Source organism: Cavia porcellus, unplaced genomic scaffold (assembly GCF_034190915.1).
Source record: "Cavia porcellus strain 051 isolate PalLab524CR breed Dunkin Hartley unplaced genomic scaffold, mCavPor4.1 scaffold_6, whole genome shotgun sequence".
NCBI classification, from domain to species: Eukaryota; Metazoa; Chordata; class Mammalia; order Rodentia; family Caviidae; genus Cavia; species Cavia porcellus.
Window position 1 is genome coordinate 80,430,514 of NW_026947489.1, and position 20,927 is coordinate 80,451,440.

A 20,927-nucleotide genomic window follows, 5' to 3' on the forward strand; every position below is an offset into this window, starting at 1 on the left:
TGCAACTCCTGAGGACATTTTATGCATGATTTTCAGTTAAGCCTCACAACACTCCTGTGGGGTAGGATTGTTATCCATTTTACAGATGAGATTACTGAAACCCACAAAAAAGAGAATGTTAAAGGCATACTCTTCTTTGAGGACAGAAGAGGAAAACAGTTTAAAACTCAAGATCACAAGCATTAGGTGGTGGGAAGGCTTTAGAAGCCTGTAGAGGTCTGAAAATAAAATTTTAATGCAAAAATCAGGTGTTCTGTGCCAATGGGCATGTTCTGGGTAAACAGATGATACTTCTCAGAAAACTAAAAGTGTGCTAAGTAAACTCACTCTCCACAGAGCAGCAAACTGACGATGGGCCAGGAACAGTGAATCAGTGGAGGTTTCAGGAATCTAATCTGGTCTAGTGTGATCGGTTTTGATGTTTCCTGTGCCTTGAAGACCATTTTAGAGAGACTGATGCACTCACAAAGATACAAATGAAACTCTGTATTTTTACAATAAAAAAAAATTCTCCAGAGATCGTAATCTCTCCCACTGTGGGTGAGAATCTGGCCAGAGATGGGCCTAATCAAACAAACCATGGATCAATAACCATTTATGGGAAGAAATTTAAAGCTACCCTGGACATTTTGTCTGGTCCAGCTCATGTAATCTTTCAACACCTCATGAGGCAAAGTATTATAGTCCTGCTTTACAGAAAAGAGACCCAGGACCCAGAGAGGTGAAAAAGTTTGTCCAGTGAGTGACAGCATGAATCTTCTGCTGTATTTTACGGAATTCTTGTCTTGATGACCTGATGACCTAGAGTTTAGCAAGCGTTCTGTTTCTGAGCTCTCCCAGGTCCAGGGTTCTGGGAATGTGATCCTTTGAAGCAGCAGCCTCTGGAGCCAGGAAACTGGGGGCTGGTTTGAGGTTAAGCAAACAGAACAACAGAAAAGGTCGCTCTTCCTTTCCAGTTCCCTCCCACCCTATCTGACCTTGTCTTTTCTCCAGCAAGAGAGCACAGATTTCAGGAGCTCAGAGCCCAGCTACCCAGGCCCTCAGCTCGAGGTCCTGTCATGGCACACCGGAGGCCTCTTCTCCTGCTGGCCCTGCTGGCATGGGTTGCTCTGGCCGACCAAGGTGCAGGAGGGGATTGGTGGCAATGAGGGGTGGGCGAGGGTGACCCGGGCTTGGCTGCATCAACTAACATTCCCTCTCCATAGAGTCATGCAAGGGGCGCTGCACAGAAGGTTTCAATGCTGACAGGAAGTGTCAGTGTGATGAGCTGTGCTCTTACTACAAGAGCTGCTGCAGTGACTACATAGCAGAGTGCAATCCCAAAGGTGTGTTCTGAGCCCAGGGGTGAGGGCCTGGGAGCCCCTCTGCTGTGGGAGACTCACTACTGCCCACTCTGCCCGCAGTGACTCGAGGAGATGTATTCACTCAGCCGGAAGACGACTACAGGTTCTATGATTATCACGAGACCAAGTACAACACGAAAGACCTCACACAGACGGAGAGTCCCTCCAGGAGTTCTGACTTGCGCACCTCACCTGAGGCAACTTCTGAGCCAGGACCTATCCTGAAGCCTACAAAAGAGGCTCCTGTATTTGAAGCAAGCAACCCTACATCTGATGTGGTGACTTCAGGGGCTGAGACCACTGGTCAAGTAATCCTGGCGTCCCCAGCAGAGGAGGAGCTATGCAGCGGAAAGCCCTTTGATGCCTTCACTAACCTCAAGAATGGTTCCATCTTTGCTTTCCGAGGTGACTCCAAGAGCAGGTCCTGGAGGGGTGGGGGTCTACCACAGGAGCACCTCTCCCTCACACAGCTTCCCCCGCTCTAGGACAGTACTTCTATGAGCTAGATGAAACAGCAGTGAGGCCTGGGTACCCCAAGCTCATCCGGGATGTCTGGGGCATTGAGGGCCCCATTGATGCTGCCTTCACCCGCATCAACTGTCAAGGGAAGACCTACCTCTTCAAGGTGCCAAACCTGGGGGCTGAGGGGCAGGGCAGCGGGCAACTGTGGAGGGCTTGGGAGCTGGTACACCAAGGCTGTGGTGGGCAGGAAGGTCAGAGCCAGAGCACTGTGGAACCTGCCCAGTGCTCTGAGGACAAAGTAGGATGACACTCCAGGTTCTTGCTAGTAAGCCTGGAGCTGGAGACAACTGCCTAAGGTCCGGTCCCCTGCCTGTGTACCCAACCATGGCTGGTCATGTCTACATTTCACCTCCTCACTCCGTTTCATCTTCCCTGCCTCTTAGGGTAGCCAGTACTGGAGGTTTGATGATGGTGTCCTGGACCCAGATTTCCCACGAAACATCTCTGATGGCTTCATCGGCATCCCGGACAATGTGGATGCAACCTTGGCGCTCCCTGCCCACAGCTACAGTGGCCGGGAGCGGGTCTACTTCTTCAAAGGTACCCAGGGGGTGGGAAGAGAATGTGTAGATACAGTAGTGGAGGGACTTGGTTTCCTCCCATGATTCCTTGGGGACAGGTCCCAGCATACATGCCCTGCCCTGCACTGGGGGCTTCTAGCTTCAGCAGCTCCTGGGCCCTCCAGCCTTGCTTAGGCCCACCCGTTCCCCGGATTTCCCCAGGGAAACAGTACTGGGAGTATGAGTTCCAGCACCAGCCCAGCCAGGAGGAGTGCGAAGGCAGTTCCCTGTCGGCTGTGTTTGAACACTTTGCCCTGCTGCAGCGGAACAGCTGGGAGGACATCTTTGAGTTGCTTTTCTGGGGCAGACCCTCTGGTAAGGGAAGCAGGCAAGCCTTGCTTCTGCCTCAGGAGGGCTGGAACCCCCCGGGCAGAGATGGGTCTGGGCTGCCTGGAGGGGGTTGTGATGGTTGGGCTATCGATCAAGAACTGTTTGCTCAGACTGGACTTTGCTTTTGTTAACCTTTGTGGGGAGGCTTGGATCCACTTGGACCCCTCAGTTTGGACTTTGCCTAGCACAGCCAGCAGGGGGAGGGACTGTGGCCGAGAGGCTACTGTGCTCTGGGGTCTGGGGAGATGTCTTGGACATGGTGAAGGGAGGACACAGGAAAGAACATTGAATGTGGAACTGGGCTCTGTACCATTTTGTTGTGGCAAGGCGTCGCCCATGAGCTCCAAAGGCTCCGTTGGAGAGGGCAGGGCCTGGGCTCTTAAAGTCCCCCCCCCCCCCAACCTCTTCTCTGCCACAGGTGTTGTCCAAGAGCCCCGGTTCATCAGCCGGGACTGGCACGGTGTGCCCGGGAAGGTGGATGCTGTCATGCCTGGCCACATCTACGTCTCAGGCTCTGTGCTCCAGCCTCCCCCGGCCAAGAAGCAAAAGTTTAAACATCGCAGCCGCAAACGCTACCGCTCACGTGGTAGCCGCGGCCGCAGCCGCAGCCGCAGCAGCCGCCAGAGCTCCCCAAGGCAGTCCCGTTCTCTGTTCCTGTCCTTCTTCTCCAGTGAAGAGACAGGGCCAGTAACCTACAACTATGACGACTCCGACATGAGCTGGCTTGTGCCTGCGGCCTGCGAGCCCATTCAGAGCGTCTATTTCTTCTCGGGAGGTGGGAGCCTCTGCCTCCCCCGCAGCTGGTCTGGCCTTCCCCGCTAGCCTTGGTCCTCATGGTCTGACCACATTCCGCAAGCAGTGGCCCAGGAGGCTAGGCCAGGAGCCTAACTCCATGGCAGCTGCGTTGTAGACGGTCATTTTCCCTTCGGGGGGGGGGGTCTCCTTTCTCAGGCCAAGGGCAGGCAGGTTCAGGTTGGATCTTACACACCCCTCCTTCTCTTTCAGACAAGTACTACCGAGTTAACCTTCGCACACGCCGAGTGGACACTGTGAACCCTCCCTACCCACGCCCCATTGCCCAGTACTGGCTGGGGTGCCCACCCCCAGGCCACAAGTAGAAGTTAGAGCCCACACAGTTGGGACTCCATAGCTCCCCCCTTCGTCTTGCTCCTCCCAGCCTAATAAAAATCCTTTGGCCCTGAGTTTGAGACTTCTTACTGTGTTGACTGGGGTAGTCAGACCCCTGCCTGGGTAAAGGAGGGGAAGTAGGCTGTAAGGGCAGTTTGAGGGGAGAAAGACGGAAGGATCTTGCTGTGTCCATCCCCTGCTGGGCTCAGGCAGTGGAACAGCTGGTTAGACATCTCTGATGAGTTGCTTTTCATGGGTAGATCCTCCGATATGGGAGGAGGGCAAATCTTACTTTTGTTTCAGGAGGGCTGGAACCCCTAGATAGAGGTAGGGTCTGGCTGTCTGAATGGGGTTATGACTATGAACTGGAAAAGCTGGGCTTTGGGAGGACCTCGTGAGAGCGACCCTTTGTCCTGAGCCTAGCAGCCTCCAATACCCGACTAGCGGCTAAGTAGCCACTCAAAACACTGATGATGGCATATGCTACCTCTTTCCTAGTGAGATTTGCTTTGCCCCTGAAATTGACTAGGGTCTTGATGGAGAGATGGGGTAAGAAATCATAGGGTTCTTGTTCAGTTTTTCTTCCTAGCCTGAGTCTGGAATCCAGTTAGCTCCTAAGCACTTGAGGGACCAGCTGCCACTCTCCTTCTAAACTACCCCTTCGTGGGCCCTTTTCTGAGCTCTCTGTCCTTGGTTTCAGGCTGAAGTCTGGAGAGATACAGCACGACAGGACTGAAAGAAAATTCACATGTAGCCCCTGAGCAAAGCAGCCCAAAAGGCTTCCCAAAGATGAGAACTGTGTAAACTATCTTTCTTAATCCCCCAATGGTGCCTGTGGGATGTCCTCTAGTTTTAGGTTTCTGGACCTCAGGAAGCCCATCTGGACTCTTGAGTGACCAGAGTTGGTTAGATGCAAGCAAAGATCCAGAGCAGCCCCAAAGGCAATCTGGTAGTGACATCTGTTGCCTAGCTGTGCTGAGAGCTGGTGGCTCCTGCCCATCTGCCGCCTCTATTATTATTCTTATCCTGTCTAGCTAGCTTCACTGGCCAGTCTTAGGGTTGTGGTATAGAACTTCACACACTCTCCTCTGAAAGCACCAGGACCAGGGCATTAAAGGCTCCAGAGAGGGCATTCAAAGATCTGGAGCACTGGAAATATTTCTGTGGCTTCCTGGAAGGGGTTTTCAGGATGTTTAGGAGAGCACAAACCGGCTGCCAGAGGCTGAGGTTTGAGCTGGAGACTTGGGCACCAGCTCCCTGGGTGGAGCGCAAAAGGGGCGGGGACATTCAAATTTACCTTACCGACCGCGCTGTCAGCCTTGATCCTGTCCTTGGCCTCCCCTTTTCCCCTGAACTTCTCTGATTTGCTTCAGCTGGACTCTTAATCCTCTCCTGGGGGCGGGACTAGCCACTCAGCAGCATAAAGCCCTCAGCAGATGGGTGTGGTGTGGGCACAACCTGGGCATGGCCCTCTGGCTCCTTGCCCTCTAACCACCCCCATGGCCAGCCCCGTGGAGGCATCTGCAGCAGGTGACCTAGTGGGGAGAGGGTGGGCAGGGCAAGGAGGGGGCAAAGTTTGGTGGGGAAGGCTGGAGAGGTTGGGTGTAAGCTTGTAGGATCTGTAGAAAGCTCTGAGGCTAGGTGGAGGTGCTTACAATGAAGTCCTGGCTTCACTCCCAGCCCCCACAGACCATGCCAGTGAGTTGGGTCCACACCGGAGAAAAAGGATCACCTTCAGTGTTGGGCAGCTGCTGGAGTTGGAGCGGGTGTTTGCAGCATGGCCCTATCCTGACATCGGCACTCGAGAGCACCTGGCCCGAGTCACCTGCCTGCCCGAGGCCAAGATACAGGTGAGCTGCGACTCCCTCAGGACAGGGTACTCTCAGCCAACTCTGAGCTTGACCTGAGCCTGGCCTTCTCAGCATCCCACCTGCAGGCTGTTTTCCTTGGCGCAGGGGAGGGGTGGTGGGAGCCAGAATAGACGCTTTTGCCTTCCCTACCAGGTGTGGTTCCAGAACCGCAGAGCCAAGAGAATCAAGCACAGGAAACCAGGAGGACTTCATTCCAGGCCTGAGTGTCCCCAGAACTGCTGTTTTCTTCCAGATGCCCCCCAGCAGCCTGGTGCGCCCCAAATGGTGGGCCAGCCTCTACCTGTCACTGGCACAGTTCACTGTGCCTCGCAGTGTCTGCAGGCTTCCTGTAAAGCTCCCATCTGGGGTCTAGGGCAGGGCTGGCCAGGGGCTAAAGTTGCAGCCCAACGGGGACCAGCTGGGGTTCAAGGAGTCCACCCTTCCTTGGAGCGAGCCATTCCTCAGACCTCCCTGGGCAGCCTGTCTGACCTTCTTTATACCTCAGCCATTGTCACCAATATGGATCACTCTTAACCCCGAGGCAGAATTTGTAAGATTCCCTCCTCCTGTAACTCACCCCACCCCGTTTATGCGAAGTTCTCCTAATGCGCATTTAGCCCACTTCCACTGGCCTCCAGGCCAGCCCAAATGCAGGTCACCTGTGGTGACTGGGGCCTCTGCAGCTGCCCCGCACCCTGATCTTCCCTGGGGGTAGGTGCCCACCATCTTGGTAGGTTATGTTACCCCCTCAACTGCTACATCTGATTCCCAATTCTCATCCCAAGGGAACTTCCTATTCAAAAAGTTTGATGAGGGCCATTTAGGTGGGCCAGTTTGATGAGGGCCATTTAGGCAGGCAGTTTGATGAGAGCCATTTAGGCCATTACCTAACTAGCTGCTGAGTGAGTGGCCGAAGGGAGTGCTGCTCCAAATCTGAATTGCTGGGGATCTGTTTTACAGTTTGGGGCCCTTTCCTGACCTGCCACCTGGACAAATTAATCAGTACAGATCTGAAAGACAGTGATACGAAAGCAATAAAGTAGAAACAGGAGCTGGGGCTTAGGGTGATTTAATTTTCACAAAGATCGCATTGGCTGTTCTCTGATGTAGGCCTGCGGGGACCTGGCAGATTTGGGGTGGAGGGGGTAGAGTAACAATGGATTTTGGTATCCTCATCTGTAATACCAACTAATCTCTAAATAAAATCCAACTCTGTACCTTAATCTGGATTGTTGTGTACTGCAAATGAATGGGGACAAGGGCCATTTGCCTTGGAAATTTATCTCCATCACCTAATCCCTAAATAGGGCCAGGTTCCATACAGACTGGGTGGGAGGTTTTACAGAGGCTTCTGCTGGGATTAAATGGGAGGATGGTTAATTGAAGGTTTTAGGGCTCTGTTAGACCCTGTGGGTAGAAGCCTCTGCTGATACCCTGTCCTAGTCCCAGTGTTTCCAGATGCCTCCACCTCTGGGGTAGCTCTGCTTTGGGGAGAAAAGCAGTTTGTGATCAGTCTGTGCTTGGATTCAAACACTATCTCTGTGACACAAGTAGAAACTCTGAAACTTACTGAGCTTGAAAGGCAGGATGGTAATACTTTCTCCCTATTTTAGAAATATTTTAAAATTGGTCATGAGTCGTGCACATCTTTAATCCTAGCACTTGGGAGGCTGAGGCAGCATGATGGCTATGAGTTTGAGGCCAGCCTGAGCTACACAGTAAGTTCAAAGTCAGCCTGTACTATATGAGGCCCTGTCTCAAAACAAACCCCACCCCCAAAGTAGAAATTTTTTATGTATACTGGCATATTGTAAAATTCAATAAATGCTAGTTCTCTCCACTGCTCCAGCCAGGAAGCTGATGAGGCCTCAGACTTCTCATTCCTCTGATCTCCTGCCAAGCACTTTCTGGACCCAGGGTGTACAGGAGAAAGCATGGTAAATGCAGAGGAAGTGGCTAAGGCAGAATTTCCTTCTCTGTGCAAACAGGACACCTGATTCCTAAACACAACTCTGCCCCTGCAGTTGGAACCTTCCTCACACAGTGGCTATTTGGTCACTACTAGACAGGAGCCAGGTCTTTTGCCCCTTTATCACCAGACGCTAGTAGTGCCACATCCACCGTAAGGACTCAATGCCATAGAGGCCTGTGGGCTTGTGAGGAAGGAGCCGAGTCCAGTGGGAGACTCCATCCTAATCAATGGTGAGAGGGGATAAATTTCAATTTCATTATGAGATTGCTCCTCCCCAGGGCTGGAATCTGCTTGAGATTCTGATAAACTTAAAATGTCTTTCACATTTGGAACTCCTTCTTACCTAATATCAAGTGTTCAGGCTAGGGTGTGTGGAAGCTTGGGGCCACATGGCAGTGGAGCCCAGAGTTCAGACATGGGAACAGCCGCAAATCCCCACAAGGCTGCCCTGTGGTGTTCCACCCAGTCCTCTGCCATTCAGGCTATCAGGACACTGTAAAATGCCACTCACATTTTCTCCCAGCTGACGCTTCTCTCAACCAATGGAAACTGGCAAATTTTGTTAAGAAAATGTTTATTGAGCTGGTGAGTGTATAATTTATTTTTTTGGTACCAGGGACCAACTCCCGACCTGCTACTGAGCTAAATCCCTGGCGAGTGTGTAATTTATAAAAACAGAACAGCTTTGGAAAAAACAAAGACTACAGGACTATGTCAAGTGCATGAATACAATGAAGAGGAAGACAACTCTACAGTCAGCAGATGCTGCACAAGTCTTAGAAGTATGGAAATCTCTGTGCTTTGTACTATCACCAACTTCAAATAAGAATACAACTGGACACAATAAATATTTATTGGATAAGTGACTGAGGCTGACACCTTTTAAAGTGTCTTAAATAGGCAAATTCTGTCATCACACCACTTAGGTTCTCAGAAGTTTAATATTACACAGAGACATCCAGACAAGGTAGGAGGCTTTGGGTAAACTTAACAGAAGGCTCACAGCTGGTTATTTGATCCCTCTGGGTCTTTTCTGCCTTCTGGAAAAGGGGGTTAATACCATTTCCCTGTCTAAAAGACCATCCTGTACAAAGCTGGTTTTCTCTTACTGGGTATCTGTGCTCTAATCAGTTCTCCTTCCAGGACACACTGCAGAGATGAAGGCTTTTTCTTTCTTGGTGGCTTCTGCTCTCAATTACCACCGTGCTCCAAGGCATGAGCATTAGGCCAGGTTCGAGGCAGCATGGTCTTACTTTTGGGGAGGCCTGGATTCCATTTATTCCTGATGGAAAAAGCCCAGTTTTGGCAGTGCTCAGAATGGACTGGGCAATGGGTTCAGGAAAAGATACCGAGAGACCAGTTCTTTTAGTTTAAAATAAGTATCATCTGTATCTCCTCCATTACTTTTTCTGGAAATTTACAGAAGACAGGACTCCTCATAGAAACAGCAGGTGGCTGGTTTGGTCCTCTAACTAAAGCTGAGTAAAAGAAGTCTCACAGGATCACTGATTGGCAGCTGGAAGCCTGATGATCCCAAAACCTTCTGCAGACTCTGATGAAGCATCCGTCACAGCTCTCCCAGTTCGCCTTCCACTGCCCGTACCATGACATACAGTTCGGCGAGACCCACCACTGAGGCCACAATCACTGCAGCCAGCACACGCTGGGCAAGAAGAGAAGCAAGCCTGGGTGATACAGAACTCCCAAACCAGCCCCTAAATTGGGGGGAAGGGATCCTGGATTCTCTTGGGGTTACTACCCACTCCAAAAATGCTGAAGGGCTCAAATGTTCTCCTTGTTCACTGCATAAATATGCGCTCAATTTCCTACCTATGCAAGGTGCTTTCAATACATTCTCCCTTTTTCACTGACACCCCCACCTGCAGCACTTTGCCTGCCCAATGTCTGTCTACTCACTGAGGCCATTTCTGTGAAGATGTACTGGCTTCCAAGGTAAGTACAGACAAACGCAGCTGCCACCGTCACAATGAAGTTGAAGATGGTGATGACCAGAGCCTTCACTGATCTAACTTTGGGGAGAAGCCCAGAAGAAAAATCTTTAGGTCAGCATTCTCCAGCAAGCTCTCTTACTTCAATCAATCGAGTTGCCTTAAAAGAATGTGTCTGAATAGCTTGGCCTCTAGCCCAGGATGCTGGGATGGGAAGGAATGTCACAACCCATCTCGGGGAGAGGCGTTAGCAGCCTGGTTTCCTAGTATCTTACCTTGCTTTCCCAAGTCATTGAGAGTCCCACCATGCCGAGAATTCTGGGTAAAAGCAGATGCAAAAGCAGGTAATGTCAGAGTAGACGCAGCTCAAGGGTAACCCAGAGAGGTCCCATTTATTGGTCTGGGCTCAGTTCTCTCTATTCCTTAATAAACTCTGCATTCTCCACGGATTCCTTTGTCTAGAATCAGTCTGCCTCTTTTCTGCACCATAAAACAAGCATTCCAGAGAAGACATAGGTTCCTAATAACCATATGTTGTTGTTCTGGTTCAGGGCAGAGGCACATGAGCAAAAAAGTAAGGAGTTATGTTATAAAAAAATACACCAAGGCTCAGCCCTACAACTTCAATGTTTTAAGACTTAATCGTCCTATAAGTCAATAGTCTCAGAGAATGAGTTGGGAATTACATTTAGTTTGTAAGTGGCACAGAGCTCCTAGAGTAGTATACAGAATGGTCCCAGAATAGTATACAAACCAAGTTCTTATGTTGTTTTTTCCTCTATACTTTTTTCTAGGACAGGGCCCTGTTTTTAGGGGTAATCAGTCCATGTTCTTAAAAGCAGACTTTTACCTGACAGGTGACATTGCGAGTGATCCGTTTATATTCTTCATTGGCCAGATGTATCTTAATCTTCTCCAGTCGGGCAACTAACTCTGGGTTCTAGCACAAAAGAATCACATGAAAAGAACATTCTTCTACACACTTCTTACTAGAAAGTATGTCATAGTCATTGATTCCAAGGGGCATAGAGACCCATGTGCTTGCCAGTCATACCTCCACTGCTTTGGATTGTTAAATTATTCTTTTTTTTCCTTCTTCTTGGTACCCAGGATTGAATTCATCACCTCGCTTTTGCCAGGCGGGCACTTATACCACTAAGCTATATCCCTATCCCTGGCCTCCACTGCTTTGGAAACTGACTTTTGGATATAAGTTGCCCAAAGCTGTCAGATACAGAAAGTCCTCTCATCCTAGAGCCTGAAGATTTAAAACAAATTTTCAAGCCCAAAGACTGATTAATAAATTTGATGTACAACTCAATCAATAACCACTCTCACAAATATATCCTTTACTTACCCGAGGAGGCTTCACAACCTCTGGAAGATAGAGTTCACTGCCTTCTAAAAGCTCATGAAGATACAGTGTGGAACCTGGGGGAAAAAAATGTTTCCACATAGTAACCCACTGAACTGAGGTTGAAAGATTAAGATCAATAAAGGGTTTATCAAAATAAAACCAGACCATCTCTATGTAAACCTATCCCAAGGATGATTTTCAAACTGGGGAAAATTCTACCTGTTTTCTAATGCTGCAGTGACTTTAACTGTCACTTTACCCTACCAAAGTGACCACCACCAACACCTAATACTTTGCTTTTGGCTTAGGTCATAGTGATGGTAAATACTAGATGAGATCATCTCTTTCTTTTCTTTTTTTTTTGGTCTTTTTCGTTTTTATCGGTGCCAGGGATCGAACTCACGACTGCCTGCTTGCAAGGCAGGCACTTATGCCGCTGAGCTAAATCCCCAGCCCCCAAGATCATCTCTTTTTAAGGTTCTTTTTAGTTCTAGTAGTTGGGTCTACTTTGCACTTTTGGCTGGGCTATGCAAATCCTGGCAAAACATTTTACTGCAGGTTTTTCTTTCTTTCTTTTAAGATAAGAAAACTGAAGCTCAGGGAAAAGAAATGACTTCTTCAAGGGTAATTACCGGAAAGATCTAAGATTAGTACTGATACACTACTTCTACTTCAGATCTTTCAAGTTAGATTTTGTCACGCTGTCTTAGACATTATTGAGATGGAAAGAAACCCAAATTCACAAACAGGGCTAACTCAGTAGCTAAGCTGCTTCCTACTGTGGTGAAAAAAGGAAGAAACTGAACTTGGTAGAGGTGATTAGGTTGGAACCTCAGCTTTCTTGAGGATCAAGTGGGCAAAACAAGACTCGGGAAAGTCTGCACAACGCAAGTAAATTTTGTCATCCCGACAAACGAGTCGAGAAAGGAGTGGGTGGTCCTGGGATTTGTGAAGAGATTTTTGGGTTGGCCGCATGAGTACACCGCAGGCATGGAAGCGGGATGAAAATTTCTCAGAAGAGAGCAGATCTGGAAACAAAGAGGCGATCTCGCAAATGAGATGGTCTCACCTCTTTCTCTGAGATGCTGGTGCAGCTCTCGGATCAGACGGAAGGAAACCAAGCGTCGAGGGCCATCGGGGCCATCAGCATTCGTGTGCTTCTTTCCCAGCGCGGCCTCGAGCTCGGCCCGCAGCTTCCGGGGCAGCTTCTCTGATTCCAGCTCCCCGCCAGGCCTCAGAGCGCGTACCAGCCGTTCACCTACTACTAACGAAGACGCCATATCTAGCCCGCTCTAGGATCACGTGATTCCCCAAACTCGGACTTCCGGGTGTGCGCCGGAAGTAGCTCAGGGTTGGGGGCGGTGCGAGGCAGGGCACGGGGCCAAGGGGGCGGGGACGCGACGCTGGGCAGTGTGGGGCGGGGGCGGGGCGCCGCCCGGCCGCGGGTCGGGCCCTGTGTCAGCAGCCGGGCGGGCGCTCGGTCCGGACATGGCCGCTTGTGTGGCCCGGCGGGCCCTGGCCGTGGGCAGCCGCTGGTGGTCCCGGCCGCTGACTGCTGCCCGAGGATCAAGGCCGCTCTGTGCCGCAGGGGGAGCACCGGCCTTCCCATCTGCGACGACTACGACTGCGCAGAGGCACCTCTCGTCGCGGTGAGACACGGAGCGAGGGGGCGCGGGGACCGGGCCAGGAGTCGGGGATCGCGTTCGTGGCCAGTAAGGAGGGTAGGAGGCCGGGTCGTCCGAGGGTGACAGTAGTTGGACCTGGGAGAGAGTCCCGAGCAGGGAGCAGACGTGCTGTGCCGGGGACATGTGCCAGCAGCAGGGCAGGGAGCGCGGCCCAGAGCTTGGCCGTGCAGGGCAGCCTTGGCTAGCAAGGCTCCCAGCTCGGGTCCCCAGCTCCGCTGTTAGTGGGCAGCCTTTTTAGTGCAGCCCGAGAGCTTTTTTTTTTTTTTGTTTTTTTGTCTTTTTCCTTTTTATTGGTACCGGGGATCGAACTCACGACTGCCAGCTTGCAAGGCAGGCGCTTATGCCGCTGAGCTAAATCCCCAGCCCCTGCCCCCGAGAGCTTTTGACTTCAGCCTCCAGCGCTTGTTGGGTCACGGCCTCCCTTATAAAGATGTTAGAGGTAGGAAACAAGTCGACTTGAGTGTGGGCCCTTTTGGGTCCCAGATTTCTCTATGTGACCTGGAGAAAGGGATTTGAGTCACGATGTTGGTGTGAACAGTGCCACTGGGCATGGGACAGATGGATCAGGCTGGGGCCAGTGGATCAAGTTTGCACTTCCAAAACAGAATAACAGTGCTTTGAAAGGCTCCTAGAAAGAACAGCGCTGTTTGGAGAGGTAACTGACAGAGCTGAAGTTACAGAGGCTGAGATAATACAGTTACTGATATTTGGGAGAGGTAATAGTCATCTACAATTTAAGGCCCTTAAGAAAACTAATGTAAACCTGAACAGAACTATATGGAGAGGCTGCAGGACTCAGTGGAATGCATGGAATACAGTAGAGAATCTGTTAAGATGTTTAGGTTCTTGAGGGCAGGTTAAGAATAATAGTTTGGAGGGAGGTAGACTTGGAATTACGGTACAGATCAGGAATTTTTTGCTCATATCTTTTACACCAGGCTCTGAGGACAGCACAGGCATCGCTCCCAGGGAACTTCTAATATCTGTTGTTGATAAGACAGGGACATAAATAACTGAAATACAGAGTGAGAAAGATGTTTTAATTGCTGTCAGAGGCCAGGATAGTGGGTTAAAGAAGAAATGGTGAAAAGGGTATGAGGGCATAAGAGGAGTACCGAGGAAAGAGAACAGAAACTGTGAGTTGGGAGCAGTCAGATCTGTTACTGGGAGATTTGGAAGGTTTCCACCAAGCAGCAGCCTGTGAGTGCCCTCAAAGGAGAAAAGGCAGCTGTTTTGTGCTATTGTGGCTTAGCAGGTCCCTCACCTGCTTCAGCTGGCCACACTGCCCCAAACCTCTCTGCTGTCATTGTCCCGGCTCATGAATATCCTCCGAGATTGTTTTTCTGATGGATAAGAATCATTATCCCCTTAGGAATGGGTGTGGTGGTGCCCTACCCGTAATCTCACCACTTGGGATACTGAGGCAGGAGGGTCACTGGGAGTTTAAGTCCAACCTGAGCTCCATGGTGAGTTCAAGGCCAGCCTGATCTATATAATGAGACGGTTGGGGATGGGGTGGGTAATCATTACCCATTCAGCTTTTCTTTTGCTTATTTTTTCCCTCCTAATCAGAAACCGAGCAGAGGGCAAAGTGTTGGAGACAGTTGGTGTGTTTGAGGTACCAAAACAGAATGGGAAATACGAGACCGGGCAGGTAAGTGTTGGGCCCAGTTAGCCTTCATTTTCAAGTCAGCTTTTGAACAGAGTCACATTTGGTGACAACTCTTGAGTGGGATTTTCTGAATATTTTTCTGAGTATTCCTTTTTCTTTTTTGGGTGATGCTGAGAATTGAACCCATGAACATACAGTACTAGGCAAGTGCTGTACCACTGAGCCACATTCTTGCCACCATTCCATCTTAATATTTAGTACTGGGTAAAAATCAAGGTTTCTGTTTCCCTGGATTTTAATGCATTTAATGTATCAGTGGGTTCTCTTTCCAAGTTAGTGTAGAGAGAAACTGTTTACTTGTTAGTGTAGAGAAGAGAAAATGAAGTTGCTGAAGACTCCCTCTCATGTCCTAGATGGTGTGAAGGCAGAGGAGAGAATGTTCTGAAAAGCAAACCTTTGATGTTTCCTTAGCAAACTGATTACAGTGTGGTAGGCTCTAGAGATAAGCCTTTTTCTGTTAGCTTTGTTCCAGGTCCACTGGGATAGATTCAGGCCCTTTGTATTTAGGGAAGACTCTTTGTTTATTCAGTTTTGTTGAATTCGTATGATGGACCAGACAGTATGTATTAAGGCAAAGAGCAGGTAGACTTGGTTTGGGCTTCATGGAGTTGATATTCTAAAAAGGGATTAATACCATGTCAGTGGCTCTCTGATGTGGAGGAGTGGGATGAATATAGTCAGCCAGGTGAACAGGGCATGTAGTGTTCCAAAGTTTGTTTGGAGATCAAGAGCAAAGGTGGCAGGACCTTGCGCTGAAGTCTCAGCGTGCACTGCTTCACGGTCAGGTCTCACTTGGCTGGATAGACCAGACTGTGGACTTACGGAGGCCTCTCTTTCCACCTAGCTTTTTCTTCATAGTATTTTTGGCTACCGAGGTGTGGTCCTGTTTCCCTGGCAAGCCAGACTGTATGACCGGGATGTGGCTTCTGCAGCTTCAGAAAAGTAAGTCCTTACTATTAGGCCCACAGTGGCCTCAGGAGGCGGCACAGCCTATCACAGATACACGAAATTAGGGTCTCCCGGGGGACAGTAGCATCCTCCTGGGTCTTAGAACCAGGCTCAGAGCACTTCTTTGGCACTGATGTCCATGCAGACAAAGGGCTAAGTGCGAGGGACAATTTTAAGCCAGTGGGTCCCTTTAGGTCTCCTAAGTACCCCAGTGGACATTGAGGGCTTAGTCATCTTGGTTTCTTGATGATTTAGTTGAAATCTTTCACTTAATCATCATCACTGGAGTATATTAGAAAAAGAAAAGGAGTATCTCCATTAAATGGTTGGGATGTGAGAGTGGAACTGTACTTTGTGTGCTGGGGGACTGGATGGCAGTTGGATTGTCTCAACATGGGCCCCTTCCGAGAGGCACCTAGAGGGTAAGGCAGAAGATGGCTCACAGCCCCCGGCCTCTGCTGTTTCCCTGAGCCAGCTGTCTGGCTGGGTGTTGCTGATCAGGTGCCCGTGGTATGAAGTGTCACGAATCAGCCGGTTTAGGGGAGGGAGTAAGGCACAGCTTCCACTCCTTTCAGGGTGGTCTTAGGTTTCTCTTAACCCACAGAACAGAGAATCCTGCTGGCCACGGCTCCAAGGAGGTGAAAGGCAAAACGCACACTTACTATCAGGTGCTGATTGATGCCCGAGACTGTCCGCATATAGTAAGTAAGCAAGATGGCTGGGCTGGGGATTTCCTCCATGGAAAACCAGTGGGGTCTTAGTCCTGGGCCACAGGGTTTCAGGACTGGACAGTAGCCAGGAAAGCCACTGATGTTCTTTATACCTTAGTCTCAGAGATCTCAGACAGAAGCTGTGACCTTCTTGGCTAACCATGATGACAGCCGGGCCCTCTATGCCATTCCAGGTGAGGAGTTAGCATCTGAATGATGCCTTTGAGGCAGGGGACTGGTGTGTACCTGGGAGAGGATTCTGATGTCCTGTCACTTGGAGGAAGAGGTTAATGTTTCTTTTCTTCCTGTTCTTCCTTTTCTCCTGTGTGTGAGCCCTACTCTTCACTGTCTGCAGGCCTGGACTATGTGAGCCATGAAGACATCCTCCCCTACACCTCCACCGACCAGGTTCCCATCCAGCATGAGCTCTTTGAAAGATTTCTTCTGTATGACCAGACAAAAGGTAACTGTGTCACAAGGGAGGCAGGAATGGCAGGCCCTTCCTTCCAGGAGAGGCCTGCAGAAGTAGTTTCACAGTTGTCTAGCTGTCTTTCCAGAACCTTTGCAGCTTCTTGTTAACTGACAGAGATAGAAACTCAGGCTTGGGAATGATGAGCAGTGACTCAGAAGTTGCTAGGTAGCAGCAGCTGGAGGGAAAAACCAGGGCCATTAAAATGGACTTGCAGTCCATGTTCCTTCCTATGGGATTGTACTGATCCTCAGAGGTTACCCTTGTACTGCTCTGTGCCTTCTTCCAGCCTTGCTTTGTTTGTTTGAGGAAGTGTCTTGCTATGTAGTTCAGGCTGGCCTTACACTCATGGCAATCCTCCTGCCTCAGCCTCCTGAGTGCTGGGATTATAGGCGTGCACCATCAGGCGGGGTCGCAACCTTGGCTTTGCTTTGTGTGTGTCCTGTTTACCAGGGCCACCACTGGGAAAGGGTTTCTAGGAGGGGCAGTTGGAGTACAGCACCCTGAGCTCTGGCTTGGGCTGACCTGTTGGCACTTGTTCCAGCACCCCCTTTTGTGGCTCGGGAAACACTACGGGCCTGGCAAGAGAAGAATCACCCCTGGCTAGAGCTGTCTGATGTCCACAGGGAGACAACTGAGAACATCCGAGTCACTGTCATCCCTTTCTACATGGGCATGCGGGTATGTGTCCTGCCTGTGCCTCTTCCTGCAGGGCTGGGCCTGAAATTCTGGGTCATATCCCCAGGGTGAGTCCTGGAGAGGTGTAAATCTGAGTGTGTCCAAGGGCTCCTGTGTTGGGTAGGGTTGAGTAGTTTAGCAGTGGTTCACACCAGGACCCACAGGTCCCAGGAAGGAGTCCTCTACCCCTGCTCTTCTTCATTTCCTTGGGCTCAGAAGGAGCCTTGCCTTGCTTGGGAAGAACGTCCGCATACTTGCCTAAAATAGCGTGGGGTCATCGTCACACTTTTTATATGGCAGCCACATTGCCCCGCCTCACTCTTAAGCCAGGCCTGAGGGGACAAACACAAATGGACACTAGGCCTGCTTTCCATGCACTCATGGTTAAGGGAGAGGTCAGGCTCCACACAGTACTGCAGTGAGATACTGGGAGGGTGGAGGAAGACGGGGCCCTAGCAGCCACCGTGGGGCCAGCACTGGCAGGGAGAGAAGGTAGCACATGGTGAGAGAGGAGGGACTTATGGCAGGTTGCGTTTGGCTTCCAGCTCAGTTGGCAGTCTGGACAGGACAGGGAGGACTGAGACCAGGAGTGCTTGTGGAGGGTGCACCCTGGGGGTTGTCGGTAATAGTCCATCACCCCCCACCCCCACCCCCACAGATGTCCGCAGCACAGTCCTGCCTTTGCAGCCTTCCTGGAATGCTTGGGCTTCTCTGAGACATGTCAGTGGACAGACTTGGTCTTGCCTTGCTGGGCTTAAACTCTGTGTTTTTCTTCCCCCAGGAAGCCCAGAATTCCCACGTCTACTGGGTGAGTGTTTTCCTGAGGACACGGCAGTGCTCAGGGGTGCCTCGGGTCAGGCGGGGGAGGTGGGGGCCGGTGTACCACAGCACCAGCCTTTATTGCCTCTGCTCTACAGACTGTAGGTGGGCACCACAGGGTCTGTTTGCTGTGAATGTGGACTCTCCCCTTCTCTCACAGTGGCGCTACTGTATCCGCCTGGAGAACCTGGACAGTGATGTGGTACAGCTCCGGGAGCGGCACTGGAGGATATTTAGTCTCTCAGGCACCTTGGAGACCGTGCGAGGCCGAGGGGTGGTGGGCAGGGTGAGTATCACTGGCCTGGCCCTACCCAGAGACCTGAGGGGCTCCATGTGGTTTTCTTCCTCTCCTGTAGTTACAGACAGAGACTCACTATTGAACACACTGGGTTGTCTTGGGCTAGAAATCTACAGCATCCCTGAGACACAGGTTGCCTGCAGCATATTTCACAGAAGAGAGTGACTGAGAAGTTACTTGATGAACCTACAGTCTCTTTGCTGTAGTGACAGGGCTGAGATTTCAGTCCAAGTGAGTCTGAAGTCCAAGCTCGTATACTTTTGGTTGAGCAGTGTATACACTCCTTTGCTGATTATTGATTTATTTATTGTCTTTTTGAGACAGGGTTTCACTATGCAGTTTAGGCTGGCCTTGAACTTGCAGTGATCCTCCTGCCTCAGCCTCCTGAGTGCTTGAATTAATAGGAATGCACCACCATGCTGTGTTTCTTTTGCTGGTGCTTAAAGAGATGCAATTTTGTCTCCCTGCCTACCTTCCCCTGTTGTCTGAGAAATAAGGTCGCAAGAAGTATTAGTGTTAGGGCCCATATCTGTGAGCATTTATCCATGGTTTTTTTTTTTGGTCTTTTTAAGACAGGGTCTCACTATGTAGCTCACTGGCCTTGAGCTCACTTTGTAGCTCAGGCTGGTCTTGAACTTGTGACAGTCCTCCTGCCTCAGTCTCCTGAGTGCTGGGATTTACAGGTGTGAACCACCACACCCAGTTTATGAAGTAGCCTTTTTTTTTTTGGTATCAGGGATCAAACTTTTGACCTTGTGCTTGCCAGGCAGGCAGCTAAATCCCTGGCCTAAACATTCTGGGTTTTTTTTTGTACTGGGGATTGAACTCATGGCCTTGTGTTTTCCAGACAGGTGCTTATGCCGCTGAGCTAAATCCCCAGCCTATCCATGTTGACTGGCATGAACAGTGAGTCAGAGTAAGGATTGCAGTTACATAGCCTGGCTTCTCATTCCAGCTGTGTGCTCACTGCGTAACTTTGGGCAAAGAGATCATATGTAAGTCACTTATGATCTCCAGGAGAATTAGCCAGCAGCAGTTTACAGAGTACCCGCTGAGGTGCTTAGCTTTTAGCTGTCATGTGTAGGTACTGAAAGTGCAAGAGGTAGGCCTTGTGCTCAGCATCCCTGCTTAGTGTCCTCAGTCAGTCAGACTGAGATCACCTTTCCAGAGGCACAACAGAAGGCCAAGCCAATGACCATGGTGTAGGAGGCGGTGCTGGGGGATTGTCACTGTGGAATGCCTGCCGTGGTTGTCACTTGGCTGGCCTGCAGTCACTGATGATGAACTGGCCTCTAACTACAAGAAATGTGTCCGTGGAGCTTGGCCTGACCCATCTTGCTTGAATCCTTACAGGAGCCAGTGTTGTCCAAAGAGCAGCCTGCATTCCAGTATAGCAGCCACGTCTCCCTGCAGGCCTCCAGTGGCCACATGTGGTAAGTGGACATGTGTGGGGGTAGGCACCACTCAACCCCATGGACAGAGCTTGAGGTCAGAAAACTGAGAGCTTGTGGTGCATGCAGAGCCAGTGGTTAGCTCTGGGCCAAATCGTGTCTGAGTTGGAACTGCATCTGCTACCCCCAATGTTGTGTGGGACTTGCCTGTTTTTTTATGACTGCCTGTTCCAGGTTCCCTATGATGTGGACTGAGGACCTAGGTCTAGGACAGTGATGGGGAACCTTTTAGAGCTCTCAGTGATACACACAGCCCACTGCAAGACGAATGCCACAGGTTCACCACCACCGGCCTAGGGGTTTGATGCTACACCGAGTTGCTCATGCAGGTTTTCCAAGTGTTTCAGACTTCACCCTCAGAGTGCAGTTAGATAGCTCATGCAGTATGCATTGAGGGCTAAAATCTGAACAGCTGTGATTCTTCTTTTCATGTAGGCCTAAGAAGGGTTGTTGGGTCTCTGGACCAGTCATCCTATCAGGAGTTAGCAGAAGGGAGCCTAGGCCTACCTCATCTTGCTAGGGCTCTGGAGCTGAGGCCACGGGCCCACTGCAATCCTCAGCCCCCACGGTGTCTAAGCCAGCTTCTCTGACCCCCAGGGGCACGTTCCGCTTTGAGAGACCTGATGGCTCCCACTTTGATGTCCGGATCCCACCTTTCTCCTTGGAAAGCAATAAAGATGAGAAGACACCACCCTCAGGCCTTCACTGGTAGGCCGGCTGAGGCCTCGGGTGCCTAGGCTTGGCCCCTCAGAAGATCCGTTGTAAACCCACAATTGCTGCAAAACTCTTTTCTCCCCTATCATGGCCCAAATGGGTCTCTTCATCCTTTGTGCATTTGATTGTGGGGCTGTTTTTTGGGGAGTGTAGTATGTTTTTTTCAGAAGACCCATGTAGGACTCCTTTAAAGCTGGCTGGCTTCCTCCTAAGCCTGCCGGCACTACGTTCCTGTAAACCTTTCATCAAGGAACTGTTCAGCAGCCACAGGCCTGGAGGAGTTTTCTGACCTGTCACAAGTTGTCTGGAACATGAAGTTTGGTTAATAAACCAGCGCACGCTTGGCTACCCTCACAGTTTCCGCTCAGGCTCCCTTTCTGACCCAGTGCGGGCCCTCAATTGCTTCCCATGCAGTCACTTCCAGGGAGCCGCCTTCTCTGCCAGGGTTTGTCTTTCTTTCAGCCTGGAGGCT

General features: G+C 50.5%; 4 protein-coding genes across 5 annotated transcripts; 3 read left to right on the forward strand and 1 right to left on the reverse strand.

The window, feature by feature from the left end:
* Positions 1-912: 912 nt before the first annotated feature.
* Vtn (vitronectin) lies at positions 913-3,957 on the forward strand. Its single transcript, XM_003469567.4, has 8 exons — positions 913-1,122; positions 1,206-1,325; positions 1,404-1,748; positions 1,829-1,968; positions 2,249-2,405; positions 2,588-2,740; positions 3,174-3,530; positions 3,761-3,957. The coding sequence occupies exons 1-8, from the start codon at positions 1,059-1,061 to the stop codon at positions 3,871-3,873; spliced, it is 1,449 nt and encodes a 482-aa protein (XP_003469615.1). The 5' UTR covers positions 913-1,058; the 3' UTR covers positions 3,874-3,957.
* A 1,265-nt stretch (positions 3,958-5,222) lies between these two features.
* On the forward strand, positions 5,223-6,956 carry Sebox (SEBOX homeobox). The gene is made up of 3 exons (XM_003469736.5): positions 5,223-5,413; positions 5,564-5,733; positions 5,887-6,956. The coding sequence occupies exons 1-3, from the start codon at positions 5,320-5,322 to the stop codon at positions 6,265-6,267; spliced, it is 645 nt and encodes a 214-aa protein (XP_003469784.2). The 5' UTR covers positions 5,223-5,319; the 3' UTR covers positions 6,268-6,956.
* A 1,584-nt stretch (positions 6,957-8,540) lies between these two features.
* On the reverse strand, positions 8,541-12,328 carry Tmem199 (transmembrane protein 199). Of its 2 annotated transcripts, XM_003469737.5 has the most exons (6): positions 12,081-12,323; positions 11,012-11,085; positions 10,505-10,594; positions 9,930-9,972; positions 9,623-9,735; positions 8,541-9,368 (listed from the first exon to the last, which is right to left on the reverse strand). In XM_003469737.5, the coding sequence occupies exons 1-6, from the start codon at positions 12,289-12,291 to the stop codon at positions 9,273-9,275; spliced, it is 627 nt and encodes a 208-aa protein (XP_003469785.1). In that variant the 5' UTR covers positions 12,292-12,323; the 3' UTR covers positions 8,541-9,272. The 2 variants fall into 2 exon arrangements, with proteins under 2 accessions (XP_003469785.1, XP_063107255.1); XM_063251185.1 differs by lacking the exon at positions 9,623-9,735 and having other exon boundaries at positions 12,081-12,328.
* A 92-nt stretch (positions 12,329-12,420) lies between these two features.
* On the forward strand, positions 12,421-20,811 carry Poldip2 (DNA polymerase delta interacting protein 2). The gene is made up of 11 exons (XM_003469738.5): positions 12,421-12,660; positions 14,269-14,350; positions 15,213-15,310; positions 15,921-16,017; positions 16,145-16,220; positions 16,382-16,489; positions 17,040-17,176; positions 17,955-17,981; positions 18,153-18,278; positions 19,644-19,723; positions 20,339-20,811. The coding sequence occupies exons 1-11, from the start codon at positions 12,500-12,502 to the stop codon at positions 20,451-20,453; spliced, it is 1,107 nt and encodes a 368-aa protein (XP_003469786.1). The 5' UTR covers positions 12,421-12,499; the 3' UTR covers positions 20,454-20,811.
* The last annotated feature ends 116 nt before the right edge of the window (positions 20,812-20,927 follow it).

What these genes read in the sequence shown, in the direction of transcription:
- Vtn (XM_003469567.4), top strand. Translation starts at nt 1,059, where the DNA reads ATGGCACACCGGAGGCCTCTTCTCCTGCTGGCCCTGCTGGCATGGGTT. An exon ending in TTCCATCTTTGCTTTCCGAG is followed by an intron (nt 1,749 to 1,828) that starts GTGACTCCAAGA and finishes CCCCCGCTCTAG; the next exon opens with GACAGTACTTCTATGAGCTA. An exon ending in GGAAGACCTACCTCTTCAAG is followed by an intron (nt 1,969 to 2,248) that starts GTGCCAAACCTG and finishes CCTGCCTCTTAG; the next exon opens with GGTAGCCAGTACTGGAGGTT.
- Poldip2 (XM_003469738.5), top strand. Translation starts at nt 12,500, where the DNA reads ATGGCCGCTTGTGTGGCCCGGCGGGCCCTGGCCGTGGGCAGCCGCTGG. An exon ending in CAGAGGCACCTCTCGTCGCG is followed by an intron (nt 12,661 to 14,268) that starts GTGAGACACGGA and finishes CCTCCTAATCAG; the next exon opens with AAACCGAGCAGAGGGCAAAG. An exon ending in GCCTCCAGTGGCCACATGTG is followed by an intron (nt 19,724 to 20,338) that starts GTAAGTGGACAT and finishes TCTGACCCCCAG; the next exon opens with GGGCACGTTCCGCTTTGAGA.
- Tmem199 (XM_003469737.5), bottom strand. Translation starts at nt 12,291, where the DNA reads ATGGCGTCTTCGTTAGTAGTAGGTGAACGGCTGGTACGCGCTCTGAGG. An exon ending in AGGTTGTGAAGCCTCCTCGG is followed by an intron (nt 10,595 to 11,011) that starts GTAAGTAAAGGA and finishes CTTTTGTGCTAG; the next exon opens with AACCCAGAGTTAGTTGCCCG. An exon ending in CAATGACTTGGGAAAGCAAG is followed by an intron (nt 9,736 to 9,929) that starts GTAAGATACTAG and finishes TTCTCCCCAAAG; the next exon opens with TTAGATCAGTGAAGGCTCTG.
- Sebox (XM_003469736.5), top strand. Translation starts at nt 5,320, where the DNA reads ATGGGTGTGGTGTGGGCACAACCTGGGCATGGCCCTCTGGCTCCTTGC. An exon ending in CGTGGAGGCATCTGCAGCAG is followed by an intron (nt 5,414 to 5,563) that starts GTGACCTAGTGG and finishes CTTCACTCCCAG; the next exon opens with CCCCCACAGACCATGCCAGT. An exon ending in TGCCCGAGGCCAAGATACAG is followed by an intron (nt 5,734 to 5,886) that starts GTGAGCTGCGAC and finishes CTTCCCTACCAG; the next exon opens with GTGTGGTTCCAGAACCGCAG.